At 40.4% G+C, this 24,481-nt stretch overlaps 1 protein-coding gene across 3 annotated transcripts in view; it reads left to right on the forward strand.

Moving 5' to 3' along the window:
* The window catches only part of HLTF (helicase like transcription factor), a 111,423-nt gene that overhangs the window by 63,123 nt on the left and 23,819 nt on the right, over nt 1–24,481 (forward strand). For 2 of the 3 annotated variants that reach the window (XM_075937692.2, XM_075937690.2), the window contains exons 4-17: nt 600–733; nt 1,805–1,902; nt 3,126–3,200; nt 3,459–3,650; nt 3,741–3,836; nt 6,875–6,923; nt 11,944–12,028; nt 13,341–13,417; nt 13,512–13,556; nt 14,867–14,956; nt 15,178–15,275; nt 16,668–16,808; nt 21,222–21,360; nt 24,110–24,245. In XM_075937692.2, the coding sequence (XP_075793807.2) occupies nt 600–733; nt 1,805–1,902; nt 3,126–3,200; nt 3,459–3,650; nt 3,741–3,836; nt 6,875–6,923; nt 11,944–12,028; nt 13,341–13,417; nt 13,512–13,556; nt 14,867–14,956; nt 15,178–15,275; nt 16,668–16,808; nt 21,222–21,360; nt 24,110–24,245 (1,455 nt within the window). The remainder of the gene's footprint in view (nt 1–599; nt 734–1,804; nt 1,903–3,125; nt 3,201–3,458; nt 3,651–3,740; nt 3,837–6,874; nt 6,924–11,943; nt 12,029–13,340; nt 13,418–13,511; nt 13,557–14,866; nt 14,957–15,177; nt 15,276–16,667; nt 16,809–21,221; nt 21,361–24,109; nt 24,246–24,481) is intronic. The other variant, XM_075937691.2, reaches the window with a different exon arrangement.

Raw genomic sequence — 24,481 nt, forward strand, 5'->3', positions numbered from 1 at the left:
GTCCCCGCTGATACAGAGGCACTTGTGGGAGTCGAGGGGGGAATTGAGTAGTCGACTCAACTACTTGTTTACATCTCTAGTCCAACCATCTCTAGTCCAACCAATTCTGAAGCAGTAGCCACACTCAACTGTCCAAAAAGCCAGTTGTTTAAGCCAACTAGTGACGTGTGGCTAATGGCTAGTGCAGTGGTCCCCAACCTTTTGGGGCTGCCGAATGCCCGGGGGTGGGGCCGCACATGCACTGCGCATGCGCCTAGGGGTGGGGGCCGCGCATGCGCCTAGGGGCAGGGGCACAAGAATGGCTTGGGCTGGCCCTGGTCACTCGGCGGGGGCACATAAATGCCCCGGCGGGCACCGAGTTGGGGACCACTGGGCTAGTGTGTTGGGCACCATGAATATAGATGAATGTCTGATAGTTTTCTTAGACGTTTGATTCCTTGCTGGCACTTGTGACTTACTGTTTCAGTGTTCTAATAAGTATAGACAAATTCTTTATTTTGTGTGAGCATTAATTATGTGTGTTCTCCATTAGTCTGCTATAAAATATTTTACTTTTTAAGTGAGAGGTATGGTCTTTTTTGTTTTCTTTCTTTCTTTAGGGTTGTCCCTTATGGAGCAAACAATGCCTTTACTATGCCTGTGCAAATGAGTTTTTGGGGAAAAGAAGAAAATAAGCAAGCTGTTCTAGATAGACTGAAAATGCATGGATTTAAATTGGCTCCTCCTTTAAAAAGTAAAGTATATATTTGTTCTGTTTTTAAAAATTTTAAAGATGAGTTTTGCAAAGCCCCAGTTGTTTAGAAAAAACTTTAAAGGCTTGATCTTCCAGTGAAGTCAGTGGTAATATTTCTCTGGATTCATTGGGGACACAATCAGCCCCAAACTGGCTAGATCTAGGTTCATAGTGTATGTGCCGTTGTGTCTAATAGTGTGGGTTTTTCCTTGACTTTGTAGACATGAAAAGTGATTGAAGATTGTGCTAAAGCATACTTGGTATCCTCTGGAATCTTGACTTTTTTTTTTAATCCTTTTATTTAAGCTTGGCTGTGACATGGAGACTGTGTTAGTACCACTAACCTCCTTGTGAAAGAAAGGAGTTCAAGTGTTCATGTTAATTCTTTTCATAGTGTTGAGCCAAAATATTGTTTCCTTTGCAGGTGTGTAAAAGAGAACCTGTTGGTTTCTGGTATAATATTAGGACCATTTATTTTCCATTTTCCTTGAATGAGATAGATTATAAAGTTGGTATATAATTTCAAGGTGGGTGAGCATACAATGTTGACTGTAGTTGAGTTGTGTGTTTATAAAATTGTAACTATATAATTAAGTGCTTTAATATATTTAAAACAAAGATGAAAAACTGAATTACAGTCCTGATCTTAAATGTGACTGGAACACAGTTTCATCTTTTTACACAGTGAAAAATCAGAAAACCTTATAACACAAGTGTAAATATGTCAGGAACTCCTTGTACCATGGTTCTTGAAATCAACAGTCACGCTTTGATATTTTATGCTTGCAAGAACTTATGCATCACTTTCCTTTTTTTGTTATAATTATGCTATAGTACTAAACCATTGCAAAACATAAGAATAAAAAATGCCTAACTGATGAGCAATACATGGTCATAGTCCTTTTACAGGTGTCAAAATAGACATTACTTGATAAACATTTTTGGTTTCTACAGCACATAGTTGAATAAAAAAACAAATGGGGAGAAAAAGGCACTATATCCTCTTATCAGTCATCTGAGCAAGCCAAGTCTCTAACTGCTTGTTTCATGTTTTTTCTAAATGGAACGCAGGTTCAGAATTTGATTTTGGATCAAGTTGGGTTTCTAGAAGAGCTGGACCAAGCTATATTGCTTTAGGACATGCTGCTGTGCAGATGACAACAGAACAGGTATGGTGATGGTTTGGTTTGGTTGTTGTTTTCATATTACATACTTTAAAAAAGTGACCTTACTGCTCATAAAAGTGAGAATTAAACCTTTTTCATTGGCATTGAAGGATTTTTTCCCCCTTTGAAACAAATGTATTTTAAAGAGTTCAGTCAACTTGAAATCTGGGTTGTTGTGTTTTTTTTTTTTTAAATTTTTTAACCATTATGATAGGTTCAATTCTATCTGCTGCAGACCACGCCTTCACTTCCTGAAGTGGTCGATCTTCCGGAGTTCATTTTAGTGAGTGTAGTAAAGACCTACTAAATTGAATGCTAAGGCTGCCCCTATTGACACTGGGATGCCTACTCCTCACAAGGAGTAAGGGAAGTTGATGGGAGCATTTCTCCCATCTACCTCCTGCTGTGAGAATGGCTTGGCTTAAGGTATGTTGACTCTAAGGATCTAAAAAATCATTTAAAAAGGTAACTCTGTAACCATTAAAAATCTTAGAAGTTGTGCTGGGCTTTATGCTGCAGAACCTGCAGCGAAGCCTCCATGGAGCAGAGCTGGCAGATCCTGCCAGCCCTGCACCTGGGGAAGAGGCTTCATTGGCACAACGAAGTTGCTTCCCTGAAATTGGGGCTGGCTCCCAGGGAGACTTTGCTGTGGGCTCTGCAGCTGGCTTCCTGGGAGTGGGCCAGTAGTCCTGGCCAACTCTACTCCTGGGGAGCCACAGCATGTAAGCTGAGGTGGGGGGGGGCAGAGCCGGGCCAGTTTGGCCCTGCCATGGGCAGTGGCTGCTCCAGTCGGCGATGGGTTGCGCGGGGCTAGAGAAGTTCCCTGCCCCGGGCAGGTGGGGAGCTGCTCCAGACCGTACCAGTTAACCTTTTACATTCCTAGTTGACTCCAGCTACATTTTTTTATGTAGCTGGAATTGCATACCGGAGCCGACCTTTTAGCTATAGTGTGGACCTGACCCCAGATACTCTTTGCCAGTTTTTATGATTTTTAAAGCCATTTTTCAGTTTTCTTAAATGTTGAGAAGCTGAATGATCTATTCACCCACTTATGGATTCTCAGGTTGTCACACTTTCTTTGTTACCTACCTCCCCAGTAGCCACAACTACAGATATGGAGATCTGGGTATCCACATGGCCATGTGATTGGCATCCATTATGTAATTAAGTATTTATTTAAGGTAGAAATTGAGTTTAACTGCAACTTCTGTGCATTTATATTGCAGCTTAGAAGTGAGTTTGACAAATTATTTGAAGATCTGAAAGAAGATGATAAAACTCATGAAATGGAAGGACCAGAGGTATTTGTTCTATTGAAAAAGTCTTACATAGAATTTAAGACTTGATTTAAAAGCTTATCATACACACTTTGCATATAAATATGTATACACATCTTTAAATTTTAGCAGTGTTATGCTAGAATGAGTTGCCCTAGATGCCAGTTAATTTAAATAAAATTTTAATAGTCATTAATCAAACATACCTGCCCCTGTCTTTTCAAAGGGATTAGGATTATTTAATGTGCAAGATGTATAATGTTACTTATTTTTTACATATAGGCTATTGGAACACCATTACTTCCACACCAAAAGCAGGCTTTAGCTTGGATGGTTTCACATGAGAACAGTAAGGAGTTGCCACTGTTTTGGGAGGAGAAAAATAACTTTTACTATAATACACTTACAAACTTCGCTGAAAAAGAACGACCAGAAAATGTTCTTGGAGGAATACTAGCTGATGATATGGGATTGGTAACTATGCTTAGTGCTTTAATAAATTTGAATACAGTTTGACTTATCTCTGGAAACATAATACATTCTGTCCTTTGTATTTTTATCTAGGGTAAAACACTTGCAACAATTGCATTAATTCTTACCAACTTTCATGATGGCAAACCTCTTCCTGTTAAAAAGATTAAAAGTGATCAGTTGCATAAGGTGAGATTTTTTTTTTTTAAGGTAGATAGCGCACATCATGACTTGCTTTTTTTTCTGGTGAATCGGTTTCTTCTAGCACAGGGATGGGCAATAATTTTTGTTTGCAGGGGGGCCTACTCCAAGATTTTGGTAGGTGGTCAAGGGACGGACTTTCCTGTGGAGGGGATGTGGGGTCTAGGATGGAGGCTGAGTACAGAACAGTGCACAGGGTAAGGGACTGGGGTGCAGGAGACGGTATGGGGTCTCAGAGGGTGTTTGGGGAAGGAGGAGTTGTGACCTTGGGCAGGGGAATGGGGTGCAGGGTTTGGAAGAGTGCTTGGGTGCAGGAGAGGATTCTGGCTTTGGTGAGGGATGTAGGAGGGGGTACAGAGAGTCTGGGAGGGAGTTGTGACCTGGGGTCTGGGGGGATGCAGAGGGTTTGGATGGTGACCTGGAAGAGGGAGTTGTGGTGCGGGAGGGGCAGAGATGCCAGAGGCAGGCTCTGGCTGGGATGCACTTACTTAAGCCTCTTACTGCAGCACCCCAAGGCAGGCTGGGCTCCCTGCCTGCTGCAGCCCCAGACTCCTTGAAAATACAGGCTATTCCCTCCAAGTGGCTCTCAACTCCTGGTGGGGGAAGAGTCTTGTGTTGCTCCCTGGCTCCCAGGACAATCTCTCATCTCAGATTGACTGGCTGTTTCCAGCCAATAGGAGCTGAGAGATTGGCTGAGGTAAATTTTTATCATTCAGTTGTTTGTGGCCAATAAGAGCTGAGGATTAGGCTGGGGGTGGGGAAATCACAGGAAGCTTCTCCCTTCTCTGCATAGCAGAGAAACATAGGGACTGCACTTGAAACTGCAGCAGCTGTGTGCCTGAGGATCCCAGCTGGGTGGTCCGCAGGCCTGATCTGGTGGCGGATCTGGCCCCCGGGCTGTATTTTATCCAGCCCTGTTCTAGCAAGTAAGAAAAAATCCTTACTTTGTATCATTTTATAGTTGACATGAGCTTTTTAATCTTGTAATATCTAGTGATATAAAGTAAGAAGCAGAATGGTATTACGTTACACCACCAAGTCCGTTACAATTACAGGACTTTATTTATACATAGATATGTGTGTGATTGATTTAGATGATGGCATAGAAATACAATTATTAAGTTTGCAGATTATACCAAGCCGGGAGGGGTTGCAAGTGCTTTCCTGTGGGTCAAAATTCAAAATAATCTGAAAAAACTGGAGAAATGGTCTGAGGTAAACAGGATGAAGTTTAAGGACAAATGCAAAGTGCTCCACTTAGGAAGGTATAATCAGTTTAATACATAGAGAATGGGAAGCGACTGTAGGAAGGAGTACTGATGAAAGGGATTTAGGGGTTCTAATGGGGGACAAGGTAAACATGAGTCAACAGTGTGATACTGTTGCAAAAAACAAAACATGATTCTGGGACGCATTAACAGGAGTGTTGTGATCAAGAAGTAATTCTTCTGCTCTAGTCTGCACTGATTAGGCCTCAGCTGGACTATTGTGTCCAGTTCTGGGCACCACATTTCAAGAAAGATGTGGAGAAATTGGAGAAGGTCCAGAGAAGAGCAAAAAAAAAAGATTAAAGGTCTAGAAAACATGACCTATAAGGGAAGACTGAAAGAATTGGGCTTGTTTAGTTTAGAGAAGAGAAGACTGAGAGGGGATATGATAGCAGTTTTCAAGTATCTAAAAAGGTATTACAAGAAGGTGGGAGAAAAATTGTTCTCCTTGGCCTCTGAGGATAGGATAAGAAGCAGTGGGCTTAAATTGCTGCAAGAGTGGTTTAGGTTGGACATTAGGAGAAACTTCCTAACTATCAGGATGGTTAAGCACTGCAATAAATTGCCTATGGGGGTTGTAAAATCTCCATCACTAGAGATATTTAAGAGCAGGTTAGACAGACACCTGTCAGGGATGATCTAGACCAGTGGTTCTCAATGTGGGCCATGCCTTACTTCTAGGGGGCCACATGGAAAAAAACCGGAACATTAGGGAACCACAGTAAGCTTCTGAGGGGGCCACCTAAACTAAACTGCCAGGCATATGATGAATGAAGCTCAGAACAGGGCCATGAGCAAAAAAAGGTTGAGAAACACTGATCTAGACAGTGCTTGGTCCTGCTGTGAGGGCAGGGGACTGGATTCGATGACCTCTTTGAGGTCCCTTCCGGTTCTGTGATTCTGTGTGTAGATACATGTATATGTGTATATAAATGAATTATATTTTTATACACACATCTCTCTCTGAAACAAAATGGTCTGTGTTTGAACTTAAAACAGTGTACTCCAGGGAAGAGTTAATTCAGAGATCATGAAAATGTACTTTGTTCAGGTTCTATTGGGTTTATTCATATAAAATCAAATACAAAGGTCTATTTTTAAAAATGACCTTTTGTTATGAAAACACAAATGAGCGTTTTTTCCTCCAAAGACTTATTTACATAGTTCCCTAAAAATATGAAGCCAAGGGTCTGAATGTTGCAGGGTGAGGGGGGCACTTCAGATTTAATTTTTGGAATACCTGCTTACGAAATAGTGGGGTGTGTGTGTGGGTGTGGCTTTTTTTTTTTTTTTTTTAAGGAGGGTCACTGAGGGTTGGAAAGGTCCTCTTGGACCATCTTATTCACCTGTCTATTTTGCTGCACTCACTGCCATTCCTATAAGTTTAATTAGCTGTGCTGTGGAATAGCATTGACTGATTATTTTATTGTATTTTGTACATGATTGCTTCAAAATTACCTGGCAGTGCTTTTTGTCTGGGCTCAGTATAGTCTGAAAAGCTTAGTGTTTCATTTTCCTTCCAATATACTTGTGTAATTTGAAGTTCTCATTTTGCCTTTTTAATATATCTGTTTGGTTTTTTTAAAATTATTTGTTAAATTTATATCTTAAGTTTTTGATTAATATACATGTATTACCCCCCAAATCAATCTTCTTTTTTTTTTTTTTGTATGCAAAAAATTATCTGGACAGATTAAATCAGTAACTATCCTATTACAGTAATATTTACTATATTACAAAATGTAATTTTTTTCTTAGGAATTTGGTGTCACTGGTGTGAAAAATGAAGGACATGAACTTTTGGAAGGTAACAATAAACATGTGAAAGGACATATAATAGTACTTGAATTATTAATATGATATTCTAGCTCTAGATCTGCTATCTCAGTAGTAAATAACACTACTGTTATTTAGACTAATGATATGCAATTATAGTTAGTTGGAAATTTTGTAATCAGACTGGAAAATACTAGTTCATCAAACTTGAAATTGCTCACAAAAATGATTCCGGTTCTGGCAGAGCCCAATGGAACCTGAATACTTGCCTGACAGACTGCTTGAGGGGGCTTGCCCTGGGGCAGCTCTGCTATGCCAGGGTTTCCAGGCTCCTATATAGCTAAGAGCTTGGCAGATCTGGAAGGCCTGACTTTTAACTGAAGCTTGGGGCTGGGCTCCATAGCACAGAATCTGAAAGCTGTGAAAAATAGAACTTGAGCCAGGGTTCTAAGCCGAGGTTCCCTTGTCTGCAGTCAAGAGCTGGGAAGCCATGGGAAATATCTTTGGCAATAATACTAGAAGCTCTGAGTCCTGTAGCTTCAGGATAACCCTGCCTTGGATTGGAGATTTTGCAAGTCTCAGGATCATATCTCTGATCCTGTTGACTTTAGCTAGCTTTAGGTAACCCCAAAACTCAGATATCCCTAATTAATCAAGTCTTCAGTTAGAAGAACCCTTATCTTGAAAGTGTTCTATCCTGACATAGCAAGGACAGTCCCAACAAAGATATTCATATGATGATAACAATGGGGATGTGAAAATGTAACTGTTTACACCAGTGTTTCCCAAATGGTGTTCTGCAGAACCCTTGGGTTCTGCAAAGTGAAAAAAAGGGTTTCGCAAGAAAATATTACTCATTGCTGCACGTGCAGTCAGTCAGTGGTGCAATTGTGTATTGTATAACACCAGAAATCCCCGTGCTCACTGTCCAGGAGCATGGATCACTTGGGTGACTTTAACAATACAACTATTTAATAGTATCTACACATAGAATTTAAATTATTGAGACCAAAATTCCCCATGGATAATTGGCTAAAAGGAGAAACTTTAAAGAAGAGACTTTAAAGAAAAAAGCAAGTAATTCACTCCTGTTGTTACTGAAACCAGCAAGGAAGAGATACCAAGGCAGTTCAAGTTAATTATGAAGAATTACAGCCAAGTAATAAGAAACGTAAGTATGCCAAGGACTGTTTGTCATTTGGATTCACAAGCAATGGAAATAAAGATGCTCCAGATGCCCATTGTGCACTATGCAACAAAATATTATCTAATGGTTCTTTAGTACCTGCTAAATTACGAAGATATTTTGAAACAAATCACTCGGAATACAAAGATAAAGACATTAGTTTTTTTTAAATGGAAGCTTGAATCACTTGAAAAAAGCAAACTCTTTGTGTCAAAAATTGCTAAAACAGATAATGAAAATGCAACAGTCATCTTACAAAGTTAGCTATCGTATATCGCTCGATGGAGAAGCACACAGTTGGGGAATCACTGATAAAACCACGTGCAAAAGATATTGTAATGTGTATGTTGGATGAGGAGTCTTGTTATAGTTGAGGCTGTGTTGCTATCAAACAATACTGTCACACGTCGTATTCATGATCTTGCTGCTGACATTGAGAAAGAGCTTATTTTTGGCTGCATTTATATGATGCATATACATTACAATTAGACGAGTCCACTGACGCTTCAGGTCTTGCAGTTTTGTTTGTATTTGTCCGTTATGATTTTGATAAATCTGTTGAAGAAGACTTGCTATTATGCAAATTTTTGCAAACCAATATGACTGGTAAGAATATATTCAATTGTATCAATAACTTTATGAAAACACATGAAATAAGCTGGGAAAAATGTGTTGAGGTATGTAATGATGGTGCCAAAGCAATGGTAGGAACAGTGGCTGGTGCTGTAACACGAATAAAAAATGTAGCACCAGACTGCACCAGCAGTCACTGTGTTCTCCTCATACATGCATGGTAGTTAAGAATATTTCTCCCTCTCTTAAAAAAGTGTTGGACAAAGCAGTGCAGATTAATAATTATATTAAAAACTCGACCATTACAATCAAGACTGTTCAAAATTATGTGTGAAGATATGGGCAGTTAGCACACAGCCCTGCTTCTACATACAGAAATCAGGTGGTGATCATGAGGCAAAGTGCTTGTTAGATTATTTGGGTTGCATCATGAGCTCTCTGCATATTTTCTATATCTGACTGTCTGATCATTTAACAAACTTTTTGTGGTTATCGAAAGTTGCGTACCTTGTGGACATCTTTACAAAACTAAATGAAGTAAATGTGTCACAAGGAAAGAATGTAAATATTTTTAATGCGAAAGATATAATTTTGTCATTGTCATGAAAGCTACAATTCGGATCTCATGGGACAAAATAATTTGGATTGTTTCCCAACCTTGAATGATTTCCTTGAAGAAAACAAATGTGAACTAGATGAATATATTCGCAGCAACATTGCAAATAATCTTTGTGATTTGTACACAAGCATCATGATGTATTTTCCAACCATAAATAACAACTACTGGATTCAAAATCCGTTAAGTATAACAAGAAAAGCCAGTGGGTTTTTTTCTACACAAGATGATGTTGATCTCATGACCTTGTTTAGCATTTGTTTATTATTATCTTACTTATTTGTGGTCTACTTTTTCAGCTCCATATATATGACTATTGGTTGCATGAAATTCTTTCGAGTTTAAAAGGGTTCGGTGGCCAAATAAAATTGGGAAACACTGGTTTACATGGTAAACCCAGGAGCCTGGATTCATTGTGTAGTCACGTGCAGGCCTTCCCCATTGCCTCTGCATTCCCATGTGCTCTGGTCCCTACTCCCTTCCTTCCCCCAGAGGGTAAATGTGTAACTGCTGAAATTTTTCGCTGTTTCCATCTAAGGGGAGCTGCAGGATAAACAAAGTATCTTGCGGCCTGCCAGCAGCTTATCTGCGCAGGCTTGCAACCCAGCTTTTAAAATCCCTGCCTTAGGGGAGTGTCTGTGTGTAACTGTAGCCTGACAGTTATCCACTGGCTCTCGTTGGTTATATCGCACAAGGAACTCAACACATTCCCAGTCCCAGATTTCCCACCAGAAACTTATATTCTGTACTGCACAGCATAAACATATTAAGTCTGTTCATCCTTTAAGGGAAAAATAGGCTGGTTTTTTTTTTTATCTTAAATAGTTACCCACACACTTCAGCTTCGACACACTGGGTTAGCTAAAGCAATAAAACCAGTTTATTAACTACAAAGAGAGATTTTAAGTGAGCATAAGTAATTGACCACCAATTGTTTGGTAATTGAAACACCAACTGGCTACCCTCCCCCCCCCAAAAAAGGCCCTAATTAGGGATGTAAAATCCCAAATTAAGATGTTTTGTGCAGGGGGCCTGGCCGGGTTGGAGCAGTTCCCTGACTGCAGTTCAGTGGGCCCAACTGTACTAGAGCAGCTCTTCCATCCAGAGTGTGCTGCAGACAGGGTCTCCTCTGACTAGGTTGGGCGCTGGTTAACTGGTTACCCCGGTAAGCATGCCGGTAAGGCAATGCTCACTGAGTAACCTGTTGCCCTTTTACATTCCTAGCACTAGTAAGTGTTTTAACTTAACAAACTATATTAAATTAAAGCAAAATTCTCAATACACGTGTCCAGTAAAGTTACTAACCTACATTCCCTCTTAGCTGTGTGGCTGTGCTGTTCCAGACCTGCCCATAAACAGGAGAGACCCCTGTCCTGGCATCTCTTACCTGGCTCCAAGCTGCTGCAGTGAGAGAGGGCTAGGGGTAGTCCTCTCTCCCTGGGCAGCTTGCACCCCAAACATCTCATCCCTGTCCACCCTCCTTTGGCTACTGTCACATGCCATCTGTGTGGAATACATTTTATGTGCACCAGTATGGATGTGAGATGTCACTGCCATATTGGTGCACATAACAAAATTCATTCTGCACATACATATAAAAAATTAGAGGGAACGCTGTTCTTGACCACACTCTTCAGAAACCGGTGCCCCCCAGATTTCAATGGCGGTCTTTCCTTTGTCGTCTGAGGTGCAATACCATAGGTAGACAGAGAGGGACTTGGGGTGTTTGCCCCTTCTTTTTATAATTTTCAAATTCTCACTCCCTGAAAAACTTTCGGATTCCCCCTAAAAACTTTTCCAGCTGGGATCTAGGAAAGAGAGAGTCTGTATGGCAGGATGTTTCTTACTGTTTTTTCCCCATCTGTTTGAGCTTTCTTTGATGACTCTGAATGCAAACTAAGGCAAACATAATCTCCTTTAGGCCAGTAGTTAGGCCTCTGACCACTTTGGTGGAATGTAAGTTTTGCACAGTAGGAACGTTAGAAGTAATTTAATAAGGTAACCGTTTAACCTCTAAAAATCTTAGTGGTTACACTTGCTGCGGGATCTGCAGTATGAAGCTTATTTAAGCTTCATTCTGCAGAGCCTGCAGTGAAGCCTCCCTGGGAGTGGAGCCTGCCAGCCTCTGCTGGCCCCGTTTCAAGGGAGAAGGTTTCGCTGCTGCAGCAAAGTTACCTCTGCAGGAGAAAGGCAGAGTTTAACCAATAACCCTGGCTTATTAGTTAACCGGTTAATTAGTTAAACATATATAACTTTACATTCAAATGTTGCACAATATATTTTATCAGGTCAAAAGTTTTGTAATGATATTTTTCAAAGGCATGCTTTGTACAAAGATTAGTGTACTAAGGTGTGAGTGCAATTGTGTACTCTATCATACAGGCTGTTAACTTTTTTTTTTAACTTTGTATTCAAATTTAGCTGATCAAGGTGCAGAGTGGTTGTTTTATGTCTCGGCATTTAGATATCTAGAAATATATTAGGAACATCTTCATATATTTTTATTTTACATTTACTGTCTTGACTCAAAATGCTAGTTTTGCTGATTGCATGTTGAGGAATTTAGAACATTATTATCTAAATCTTGTACTACTTTTATGCATCAAATAGCTCTTAGGTAGCTTGTCTTTCAGGCAAAAAACCTGTATTTTGTTTTTCATCACTTTTTTTCTGAAGGGACCAGCTGTAATGTGGAGCCTAGCATTTCTAATGAGAAGAGTGAAATTGTTCAGTCACAATGTTGTAGTTCCCAGCTAAAAGGGTAAGATCCTGAAACACACTTTTTCTCTTTGCTGGTTTGATACATGACATTTGAATAAGTGATTAGCAAGAAACTTAGAAGAAACAGTCTTTTCCTGGGTTTTTACATAATTTGGATTGGAGTAAGGATGATCTTATCCAGGTGCTAAGTGTTTGGCGTCCTCTTCTTTGCCTATTATAACTGTTACCTACCTTCTAATTGTTTTTATCTCTCTTGTCCCTATGTAATAGAGCACTGCATGGATGCAGACTTATACCCACAGATGCAGATATCTGCAGATGTAAATTGGTATCTGCAGAACTGCAGGGCTCTTCTAGGAGCTACAGCAGCGAAAAGAGCAGAATGTGGAGCTAACACTCCCAGGAGACAGCATCATGTACCAACAGCAGTTCTTATGCTGCTGTACTGCAAGAGCCCCTTCCAGTGGCATGGGCACCAGGGTCTCAGTACCATGTCACTGGACAAGTAAAACATACTGCTGCATAGAAGGATTGGCGGTGATACAGCAATGTAGGGAGTGCTGGCTTCTGGGAGTGGCAGCTCCACGTTCTGTTCCTTTCGATGCTTTGATCTCTGGGAAAGCCCAGCAGTTCCACGGGTACCTGGATACAGAGCTCTAATAATATTATTAAAGGTGATAACTAATCCATTCTTGTAATAATGCTGTTTTGATACCCCTTCTTGATTTTTTTTTTTAAATAATGCTCCATTTGTCCGTGTCCATAGCAACAATAGTCCCTTTTCCCTCAAAGCTGTAGTCTACAGTTGTCAGAAATCTGCTATAGCATGTATTATAAGATGAGAAGTATCAAAGACCACAAATTGAGACTGAGCAATAGCATAAGTGCCAGCTATCTACTTCAGAATTAAAATAATCAGAAACTCTGTTTGATTTAAAAACCTTGTTTGATTTAAAAACCTTGACATAAAATTCTGATGTCCTGCTAAATTCCATTATTTTTGTCAGTGTTTCAGGTATATTCAAGGGACAACTTTTGGCTTCATATGAGTTTAAAACATTAATATTTGTTCATGCCATTTCATCATGGCACAGCTTGTTCTTTTTATTGGTTAATGTAACGATTTCTGTGTGGGTTTTTTATGTTTGAGAAAATAATCTGTCTATAGAATTTTTGCGTGTTGAAGTGCAACAATGAATAGAGTGTGTTTTGTTTTGTCCCCTCCCACTTCACTCTCTGAGAAGCTTTTCAGAGTGCATCGGCCGTATCTGTTGTATGTCAATCTCTGTGGCTAAAACATGCTCTTCAAGTTTTAGTACTGATTGTGAGGGTTTTTCATTTTAATATTTTAGAGATAAATCTGAAAAAACCAACTATATATTAATCAGTGACTCAGAAGAATCTGAAGAGTGGCTGCCACAACAAACGAGTAAGCTGTACTTACTTCTGTTTTAACCCAATTATTTAACTTCATTCAGATTTTAAAAATCAGTTGTTCTAATTTTTTTGTTTGTTTGTTTCAGATAAATGTGTGAGAGAGGTCCCAGCAACCAGAAAGAGAAGTAAACGTATGGGATTTTTTTTCCTTTGGAGTATGGGTGTTTTTACTGTATGAGAAATACAAGCAGAAATGGTACACTACTATATACTTCAGACCAACTTCTTATAAAGAAAATAATCTATATTACAAATGATATTTCAGTAAAACTCCTGCAGACTTACGTTAATGCTGTGAGCATAGACCTTGGTTTGACCAATACCATCTGTCAGAGTAAATTTATCTAGAAAATAGAACCTTGAACTCTTTGACTCTTGAGCTAATCTAGTGATGATACTCCTTTCCTGGGGTTATGTTTCTTAACAGCTTTTCTGGCTGAAGAAATAAATAATAATGTGACAATTTTTGAAGAGTCCTTTCCTCAGTGGTGGAAGGTATAGTGAAGAAACATGAAATGCTTTAGATTCTGACAAGGATGTGGTGGTGCGTAGGCACTGAAATGGAAAAAGTATATTTGAAAGGCAAAGCTGTATTACAAATGAAAATGCTTTGATGATAATCTAAACGTACGAGAAGATATGTTATCTGTCAGACTAAACATCTTAGATGGAAGAAAATCTATAAAACACTAGATACTCTGCAATGAGAGTTTGTTTACCACAAACAGTTTGTAACAAGCTGGAATGTAAATCTACCCAGCGCTACCTTGCTTGCAGTAAGTGTCTGCGAGGACACAGCTGGAGTGCATTAAAAGTTCCCTAGTGCGCTTTGATTTATGCTGCTTTGAAACAAGACTTCAAGTTGAAGCTTTGAAGCATTCTAAGGAACTTATAGGGTGCAGCAGCAGGACCATGTGGGCATTTAGTGAATGGCAGACTAGCAGAGGGTAGGTTTAAACCAGTGTTCCTTGTAAGCTGAGCACTGGGGTGGCCACTTAGAAGAGATTCAAATGCCGCTCAGCTGATTAGCAGAGAGCTCACAGCTGGCAGCATGTGCTTCTACTCGTGGTGCACATCCATACATGCCTTAGTACACATAACACCGTTTATTCTGCACGTGGAAAACTTAGAGGGAACATTGGTTTACACCCCAGCTTAATGTTAACTAGCTGTTTGTGTAAACAAGTCCAAAGTACTTGATACATATGTGTGCTCCTGGAATGGAATTTTGGGCTAAATCGTTTGTCCTAATGGCTAATAGATTCTATCTGTTTGAGATTCACTTCATGTTAGTTACACTGTAATCTGTAGCCACCTGTAAAACAGTGAGAAAAACATTTGGTTAACAGGTTTCACTTAGTGTGACATCTGTATTAAAAAATATACCCACCCATGCACACATTTTAAAAATGTCTTGTATTCGGATGTTGTCTTTTGGCAGCAGCTTCTTGCATTATTCAAGAAGATACAGGCTTTGCATCTGCTCTTGCAGCTCCATCTACTCCATTAAAAAAGAAAGCAAAGAAAAAAGGTAATGAAATAAATATAAGCCTTATGAATTATTGTTTATTTTCATACTGAAATGATATACAAATGTTGCTTATCCTGAGAAGTTCTATTATTTGATGGGGACCTACAAAAGGAATACAAGGAACTGTTCAGTTTTTTTAGATTTATATTTTTATAATATTTCAACATAAAATAATTAAGTTAAATGACAATTCTGGGAAAGTGTCACTTCTATTTTCTCAGGTACTACAAGTATACAGTCTGTTAAGAAAAATGATTGTGAAGATGGCTCCAGAACAACACTGATCATATGTCCACTCTCTGTCCTGAGCAACTGGATTGTAGGTTTTACATTATCATGTTCATTCTTTAATATGTTGTGATGCATAATTTTGGTAGTATAAATTACATTGCTCCTGTAACATGTCATGTGACTAAAAATTACTGCTTCTCCTTAATTCAGAAATAAAGTAGTTATTTGAAAAACAGGTAATTTTTGGTAACAGAACAAATTGAAGTATTAATGCAATGAGACTAAATGGCTTTTCTTCACTGGTGCATGTGATTTATTTCATGTCTTTTAAAAAGCAACAAATATTAGTCACCTTACAATCTATATGAGGGAGTCATTATTGAACAAATGATTTCCACTGGGGCTCACAATTTCACTTTCCTTTGCTATTGCAGGAGAGGAGTTCATTGTAAACATTTTAAAGGGACACACAGCTTTAAAAAAATCATATGTTCCTTTATAATCTTTATGCCAACGGATTTTACAACTAAAAGAATTAAAATGGAAAAGAGATGATAGCTACAAAATTGAACTGAGAACTTGGCATCTGAAACTATTTTCATTTAGCTGTTTGAAAATCTGACAAATTTGCAAATAACTCTGAATATACTGAAATGGCAATTTTTGATGGGAAATAAACTATTCTGAAATTTTTTTGCCTAGCTGTAGTTAAAATTCCTTCTTTAGATTCTGGTGATTCATGAAATTGCTGAAATAGAGTTGCCAGAAAAATGCTGCCTAATACTTAGTAATGGAGAAACTTGCAGAAAATCCAATAATGAAGCTTTGCATGGAGAACTCTAAATCAGGCAGTTAAATTTACTTCCTCATACATTATATTTGTGTCCTAGAACAGTGCTACTTTTGATCAAAATCATTCTCTCAAGACTTCATTTCCTCCTTTTTGCCAATAGCTCAAATTCCACACCATGGTACTAGTGCTGGGGAAGAACAAAGATGAAACACATTAGAAAAAAAATGAAAGTGATGAGTGAATAGCTATTTGAAACAGTTGCAAAAATTAAACACTAATGATTGAAAGATTTTATAGAGCTACTTTTCTTTTTAATAAAGTGTGTTAGTAACGTGAGAAATTTTGTTCAGAAATGCCATTCCAGCTTTATTTTACATCTGCGTAAAAATTTCTCCTCTTTTTCCTCTTCCCCACAATTCCATTGCAGTACAATTATTTGAGAGTTCCCGTGCAGCTTTTCTTTGTTTTTGGCACTGTTTTTGCTGTTACTGATTTGTCTGCTGCAGTTCCCTCTACTTCTCTTACCCTCATACAAATGACTTTTTTTATATGTCCTATCTGTACTATTGGTAGTTGCAATATCTCACAGAGGTGGAACTGCAGTTGTTCCTCTAAATCATCCTTCAGGAATGTAGTTTTGTGGCAACATTTGATTAATTGCAGTTTCTCTAATGAATTTCCTTCTAGGATCAGTTTGAACAACATATCAGGCCAGATGTTTGCTTGAATATATATGTTTATTATGGTCCTGACCGCAGCAAAGACCCAGTATTTCTTTCAAAACAAGATGTAGTACTGACAACCTACAATGTCTTAGCCAGTGATTATGTAAGTAAGTAAAAAGTTGCTATAAAGGCATTAGTATCAGAAGATAAAAAAACAAACAAATCTAAAATGGCCATTTATGGAGAGTGAGAGGCTTTCTTTGAATATATCTGTTGTATGAAGTGCTTAGTACAGGGGTTGGCAACCTATGGCTCGCCAACCAAATATGGCTCATGAGGGAGCCAGACATGGCTCTTGAAGCTCAAGCCCAGCCTCCCCCTCCTGCTCTCCCTGCAGCAGGCAGCTGGTGCTACAGCAAGCCTGGGCAAAACCCCCTCCACTGGCTGAATTGGGTCGGTGGAGGTAGCAGGGAGCCCCCATGCTGCCTCCCCTTCTTGCCCCGTCCCCGCATGCCATGCAGAAAAGCCTCTGAGGGACCCTTTGTTTTCCACACACTGTGAGCTGGCAGCAGAGGGGGGGAGTGGTGCCTCATGTCTGCTCCCGCCTCCAGCACAATCCCATTGGCCGGTTCTGGCTAATGGAAGTTGCCTGTTTCCCTTCAACCCTCCTACCCCATATAACTCAAATCCTCTGCCTGCCCCTCCGGAGCCCATACCCTTCCCAGATACTGCATGTAGGGCTGCCAGATGTTTGAACAAAAACTACCTCCCCCCCCCCCCCCACACACACACCCTGCCAAAAAAAACCACAGCACCAGGAAAAAAATCTGTCGTGGGAGTGGGGGAACCAAAGTTGTTTTAAAAAAAGGGGGGAGGGGGAAGAGCCAAAGTTGTTAAGCAAAAGTTGCACCACTCCCTCCAGTGTGGGACCACACACTTAATCACCAATGCACCCATCCCTCCCCCTGAGCCAGGCCCCCCAGTCTCCCCATCCCAATGTACTCATCCCTGCCTCAGAGCCAGGCTCCCCTAGTGCCCTCCATCCCAATGCACTCACCCCTGCCTCAGAGCCAGGCTCCCTTAGTGTTCCCCCATTCCAGTGCAGTCCCCCCTCCCTGCAGATCCAGGCATGGAGGAACAATCTGACTTTTCAAGTGGCTGCTCCTGCTGCCCGGTCTGGCTGCCTCGGCTTTCATTGTAGAGAGAGGGAAGCATCACGTGGCCAGCTCCCGGTCTCTGCTGGTCACATGGGCCAGAACAGCGTGCGCTCCACTCCCTCCCCCAGATGCGGCAGGGGAAAATTGTCCCTGCCTGGCTTCCGTCCCAGGGAAACAGGAAATACCAGACATTGCACATGTCTGGTATTTCCTGATTCTTTTTTTTTTTTTTTTTTACCGGATGGAGCCCGCAAATACCGGACTGTCGGGGTGAAAACTGGACACCTGGCAACCCTAACTGCACCGCAGTCCCCTCCTCTAGGTCACAGTCCAAACCCTTGGCCAGACACCCACCAGCAGCCTGCTCCTGCCCCCTCGCTCCCCTGGCCAGACACATACCCCCAGTTTGCTCCTACACTCTACCTCCCACCCAGATTCTGTACCCCATCTCTATCCCACTCACTGGCAGCTCTGTCCCACACACTTAACCCCGCATTTTTGGCCCCACCCCAGAGCCTGGGGGGAGAGCCCGCAAAATCCACTAACCCTGGAACCCCAGAAGAATTAACTTGGCCTGAGACCTTGAACCTCAGTCCTCCCTGCGCTTCACCCTACCCAATGAGGCTGGAGTACCAGGGGAGAGAAGTGTTTCAGTTGGGGGCCACATCAGTGAGGGTGGAAGGTTGCAGGAGGGGTTGTTTTTTTGCAACTCACTTGTGTGGTTACCAACTGATTTTTCTCTGGCACAGTGACCCCCCCAGCCCAAAAAAGGTTCCCCATCTCTGCCATCAATAAAGACAATGTTGAAACCTCTTGTGTTGGGCATAATAATTGACCCCATCTGGCTACAGCATCAGAACACTCCTGCACCCTCCCATCCCAGCCCTGAGCCCATCATACACCAGAACCCCCTGCCTGGACCCCTCTTACCCCATCAGCCCCAGTTCCTGCCATAACACTCCAGTGTCACCCACACACCTCAAACCTGTGATAATCCAAACTCCTGCACCCCCACGTCCCCAGCCTCCATCATAAGATTGACAGAAGTCAGCCTGAATACATGAAAGAAGCTGGATTTGACCAATTATGATGTAAACTGCTGCTGCATCTTTTCTCACATTCCAATGTTTCATTGATGCTATTATTAATCATTATGTCAATTATCAATAATATTAAGATGTATATTTTCAGTCATGCAAATGAGCATTCTTATATGGTTCTTTGTTGACCACTTGTTGTGAATTTTGATGTAGTTTGGCTATTTAGTTTGAAAAGGTTGCCGACCTCTGGCTTAATAGGCACTTTGATTTTTTTTCAACAGACAATTTCCCCACAGATTCTTATTGCATTGTGCTTGATCTAAGCTGGGGCTGCACAGGATTTTCCTTATATTTTTAGTTCTGGGTAGTTGTGGACTGTGCTGGGTCTTAGAAAGCAAGTATGTATCTTCAGTAGTCAGTGATCCCGCAAACCCTTGGCAGCATGGAGGAGGAAGTTGCCTGATTCAGATGGATGGAGAGCAGGTTAGAACACAGGCAGCTGTAGAGGAGGCAAACATTGGGGTGGGAATTTGGGACTAGCTGGGCAAAGAGACAGGGACTAGTAGGAGAAGAGGCAGATGGATTAAGAAGCAGCAGGTAAAGGTGTGGATAGAGATTGAGACTGGATGAAGAGCTTGAGGCAGAGACTGGGATTTAGAGCCAATGTATCAGAGGGGTAGCCGTGTTAGTCTGAATCTGCAAAAGCAGCGAGGAGTCCTGTGGAACCTTATAGACTAACCAGAGTGTTGGTCTGACGAAGTGGGTCTTTGCCCATGAAAGCTTATGGTCCAACACTCCGGTTAGTCTATAAGGTGCCACAGGACTCCTCGCCGCTTTTGCAATGTGGGAAGGTAATAAGGTAGGGGGAACAGAGGGCAAAGATAGAACAAGACTGGCTGGACAAAGAGACTTTGGACAAAGGGCTGGAGGTAGTGTGGGACACTGAGATGGAAGGAGGAGCTCTGGAGGGTAGTCAGGATGGGGAATATAAGTGGAGAGCATTTGGAGACTTGGGCTATGTCTAGACTGCAGGCTTCTTTCGAAAGAGAAATCCGCTTTTTCGAAAGAGAGCACCCAGCGAGTCTGGATGCTCTCTTTCGAAGACGGCCTCTTTACATTGAAGAACGCCTTCTTTCGAAAGAGGAACTTTCGAAAGAAGGCGTTCTTCCTCGTGAAACGAGGTTTACCGCCATCAAAAGAAAAGCCGCGTTCTTTCGAAATAATTTCGAAAGAACGCGGCTTGAGTCTGGACGCAGGGGAAGTTTTTTCGGGAAAAGGCTACTTTTCCCGAAAAAACCCCTGAGTCTGGACACGGCCCTGGGGAGAAAGATGGAGGACTATGTGAGTAAGGAGAGTGGGGACAGGAAGCTGGAGAATGGATGGAAACTAGGGTTGAGCAGAGGGATGAAAGTAGGGACAAATAACCGATGGGGGAGTCCTGATGGATGAGGCAAGGATTTTCTGGGCAAGGGGTTTGGAATAGGATAGACAAGGGAAGTGGGACTGGGATAAATAGCCATGATGTTAGGGCCATAGGATTGGGACAGAAAATAAGATGTTGAGCTTGAAAGGTGGGGGGAGATTGGCAGAAGTGGTGTGCTGTGCTTTATTATATAGCGTAATAAATGAAACTCAAGGTTCCCGAGTCTCACTTTTCCTCAGGTGTCAACAAAAAATCTGCTAAACACTCTGGCATAGTGTCCCATTCCTTTTTAGTGTAGATCCACACTAAGGATTAACACCTTTTACTGCTATTAGTTACTCTGTTAGATCCACTGCAGAGATCGTTCCAACCCTGCCTGCTATTTTCTATTACATCGCCATGGTGCTTCAGTAAAGCTTTTTAGTTGCACAGTCAATGAATATATGTAAAAACTGATTTTTTTTTTCTTGAGGAGTGTAATGGTTTCCTGAATAAGGGAATGTGATTTGCTTAGCTTAATTTTCCTGCAAATCTCAAGTCTCTTTCAAAAAAAAAAAAAAAAAAAAAAAAAAGGATTTAGTATCAGATCTTTGAAATGTCCCCTCCTATTTAATTTATTATCATGTAGCATGCTTCCCACTCTTCTGTTGTCTGATCTGGCTTCCGTGTTATTACTCTGGTCTCCCTTTTGCATCCTCTTAGTCCCAAGAACTTGATGTACATTTCCAAGGCTTCTTTAAATCCAAGAGATGGGGTTCTTCACATTACTGGTTTTATTATTTTTTGTTGTTGAGTAACCAAGATTAAAAATGAATATGCTTTCATGTATTAGTAATCTGTCCTAATGAATCTACCTCACTTCTGCTATGTCTGTTAAGTCTATAGCTCTATTTATCATAATTGCAAACATATCTATTTGTTTGAGTTACAATTTTATTTTTGATCCTGTATTTCAGAGCAGAACTGATAGCCTGTTACACAGATTAAAGTGGCTGAGAGTGGTGTTGGATGAGGGGCACACTATTCGAAATCCAAATGCTCAGCTGACTAAAGCTGCGTTAAATCTGGAGGCACAGAGGAGATGGATACTGACAGGTGAAATGTTTTACACTGCTGTAATTGTAGTGTTAAGCATTATTTTTGTTTTTGTATTACAATGACACTGTATTTTTAAAGAAATATTTTCGTTTTGTCTTTATTCAGAAAACCTAACATTTATGTTGGCTGTTGGGCTCTAAGTTCAGACTTATTTTGGAATATTCTTAAATTAATCTTCGTTCAAGATAAAGATCTTAAAACAGTTTTGAAAAAGTAATGACAGAGTTTTTCATAGGTCCTCAATACCGAATTAGAAATAAATCGAAAATGGCTGCTCATATCATCTTTATAAAAGTTGATGAGAATGCAACCAAATTAAACTAAACTATTTAAAATAATGTTATTATTTCAACTGCAGTTTAAATTATCAGCAAAGTAGTGAGTGACTGATGCACCAAACCACATGTTGAATTTCTTTGAAACCCAGGTGTTTTGTTAATTTAGGCCTTGATTGAGGATAAGATTGTTAAATTTAGTTTAACCAACTAATTGACTAGTCGATGGATTAGTCAATAAACGGGAGAGCTGCAGCGCAGTTAGCTCCTAGGCCATGAGCTAACTCTGCTGCGGCTTTGCCTTTTAATTGTATTCAGAGCCTTTTGGCTCTGAATACATTTAAAAGACTAAAGCGCTGTAAGATGGGTCCAATGAGAGCTGGGACAGTTGATTCCTGGCTCGTGCAGGTTCCCCTACCCCTGCATACCAGCCTTTTAAATCAGCTGTCCCAGCTTGCACTGGGTCCCTCCTGCTGCACTTTAGCTTTTTTAATGTATTAAGAGCTGACAGGCTCTTAATACATTTAAAAGGCAGAGCTGCTACTCCCTGCCCCCTCGCGAAGATAGTGTTGGGGGGGAAACTTGGTTTTAAGCCATCTCCCCCCAGCACTGGCTCTAGCTCCCAGCCTCCCGCTGTCTCTGCTAGAAGCAGCAAGGGTAGGAGGAAGTGACTAGTCGAGCTTTTGCATATCAGATAGTTGACTAGTCACTTTCATCCCTAATTCAGGAAAATATCCTTATTCAGGACAACATTTAAGCGTGTGCTTGACTTAAATCAATAGAAAATAATCATTTGTCTGAACGGCGGCCTAAGTGAACTGCAAACCGTAAACAGCAGGAATGCGTAAATACCAGCCTTCGGGCTGCATCTGGTCCACCACGGTTAGCTCCTGGCGGGCCCCTACCGCTATATTTACCTTTTTGGCTGCAGGAAAAAGTCAATGATTTTTTTTTTTTAAATTTTGTACATTTGGGTGTCTTCCTTGTCTCTCATTACAGGATTGTGCCCTAACGTTGGGCTATGAGAGATTCTGGTTTGGTTCTTGCTCTTTCTCCTGTTCTACTTTCTATACATTCAGAAAATCATTCCAGCAGGAACTTGAACTTGGGTCTCCCACATCATGAATGCCCTAAGCACCAGACTGTGATCTTTCTCATTCTCTTTCCTAGGCCAAAAGTTTCTTCTTCGTCATTCCTAGTATCAGTTCACAAGATCAGCCTTCAAGTTTCTGTAGTGTTTGCAAAGTATAGATTTCTCACAAGTCTCACATTTCAGAGTGTTTTGAAGTATTTCTCTTAGAAAAAGAAGACTCAGTCATGTTATTCATTTATCTTCTTAAGAAAAATTGATATGCAAATTTTTTTAAGAGTGTTTTTTGTTTTCTGGTACTTTGTGTTCAGTTTGGGCTGAAGCTATCTTTTCATCTGACAGAAAATATTGTTGGAGATGACTTTGACTACATTTTTTTCAGATTTGCATGCAACTAGTATGAATTCTTCAATATTTAAAACTTGCTTGTTTTAAAAATAATCCTAGAAACGGAAAACTTTCACTATACTTGCTTTTCTTTACTTAAACCACTGTGTATAGTTTTGTTGTATTTTGTTTTTGAATTCCTACTACAGCAAATTGCATGTCTTGTAAGGAGGGGTGAGGCACTGAAACTTTGTTCTGAAAACTATTTAAAAAAAAAAAAGCCTAGAGAGTTTGTAATGTGACTGGACTAAAAATGAGAGCTCTGAGACTAGATTATCATAATCTATGAAAAAGGAACACACATTCAGTAACATTGTATGTCTATCAGTCTTAATAAACAAGTACTTTTGTGTCAAAACTGCTGTGATCTAGAATTCCCCTGACTCTCAAACCACCAGTTTCTTCTAAGTTTCAAACATAGTTTCAGCCAATTGTCGGTCTACTTCAGAGGTTTTCTAGAGTAGATGCTGAGACTGCCACTTTGGACAGAGAATTAGTCTTTTTTTATCATGAGCTGTTAGGGTGTATTTAAAATTTCATTGTAAAGAGATGAAATGATCTTAAAGAAATAACCAAGTTCTAACTCTTTTTTATGATAGCTCTTGCATTTTCCTTGTGTGTGTTATCTGAGTGATTTTAATGTGTTGTCCCATTATTATATATGGGTTAGAATCTTTGTTAGCTAGTTGTAGCTCTTCCTCAATTATGCCTTTTCTATTTAAGTGAAACTGTGGGGGAAAACTACTATATTTTAAAATAGCTTCAGAAAGACTCCTTTGGAAATGTGTATGCTAGTGTAACATTGCCTTCTTTGTGAAAACCAGTACTTTATTTCACATAGTGGATCCATGGCTCAATCTTGAAAAAACAATAATCTGTGCTCTGTGTTTTAAAACCTTGCCCCTTGTGGAGGGGGAAGGGTGGACTACTTCTTTTAATCAAATTTGTATGTTTGGCTCTTAAGATTTTCTGGATTCTTTTTTTCTTATTTTAGGCACTCCTATCCAGAATTCCTTAAAGGATTTGTGGTCTCTTCTTTCCTTTTTAAAACTGAAACCTTTTACTGATCGAGAGTGGTGGCACAGAACAATCCAGCGCCCTGTCATGCTGGGAGAGCAAGGGGGACTCAGGTATGAAGAGCTTCCAAAATGTTTGCGGATAGTAAATGTGATAGTTGATTGTTAACGCATTATGACAGACTTATATAATCCTAGAATACTAGAACTGGAGGGGACCTTGAGAGGTCAAGTCCAGTCCCCTGCTCTCATGGCATTATGCATTTGTACTTAGCTTAAACTAGGGGTGTAAATTCCCGTTGAATTGGCTAACCAGTTAAATAGCATGTTTAATCCGTTAACCGATTAAA

Source organism: Pelodiscus sinensis, chromosome 10 (genome assembly GCF_052426305.1).
Source record: "Pelodiscus sinensis isolate ZL-2025 chromosome 10, ASM5242630v1, whole genome shotgun sequence".
Classification (NCBI taxonomy): domain Eukaryota; kingdom Metazoa; phylum Chordata; order Testudines; family Trionychidae; genus Pelodiscus; species Pelodiscus sinensis.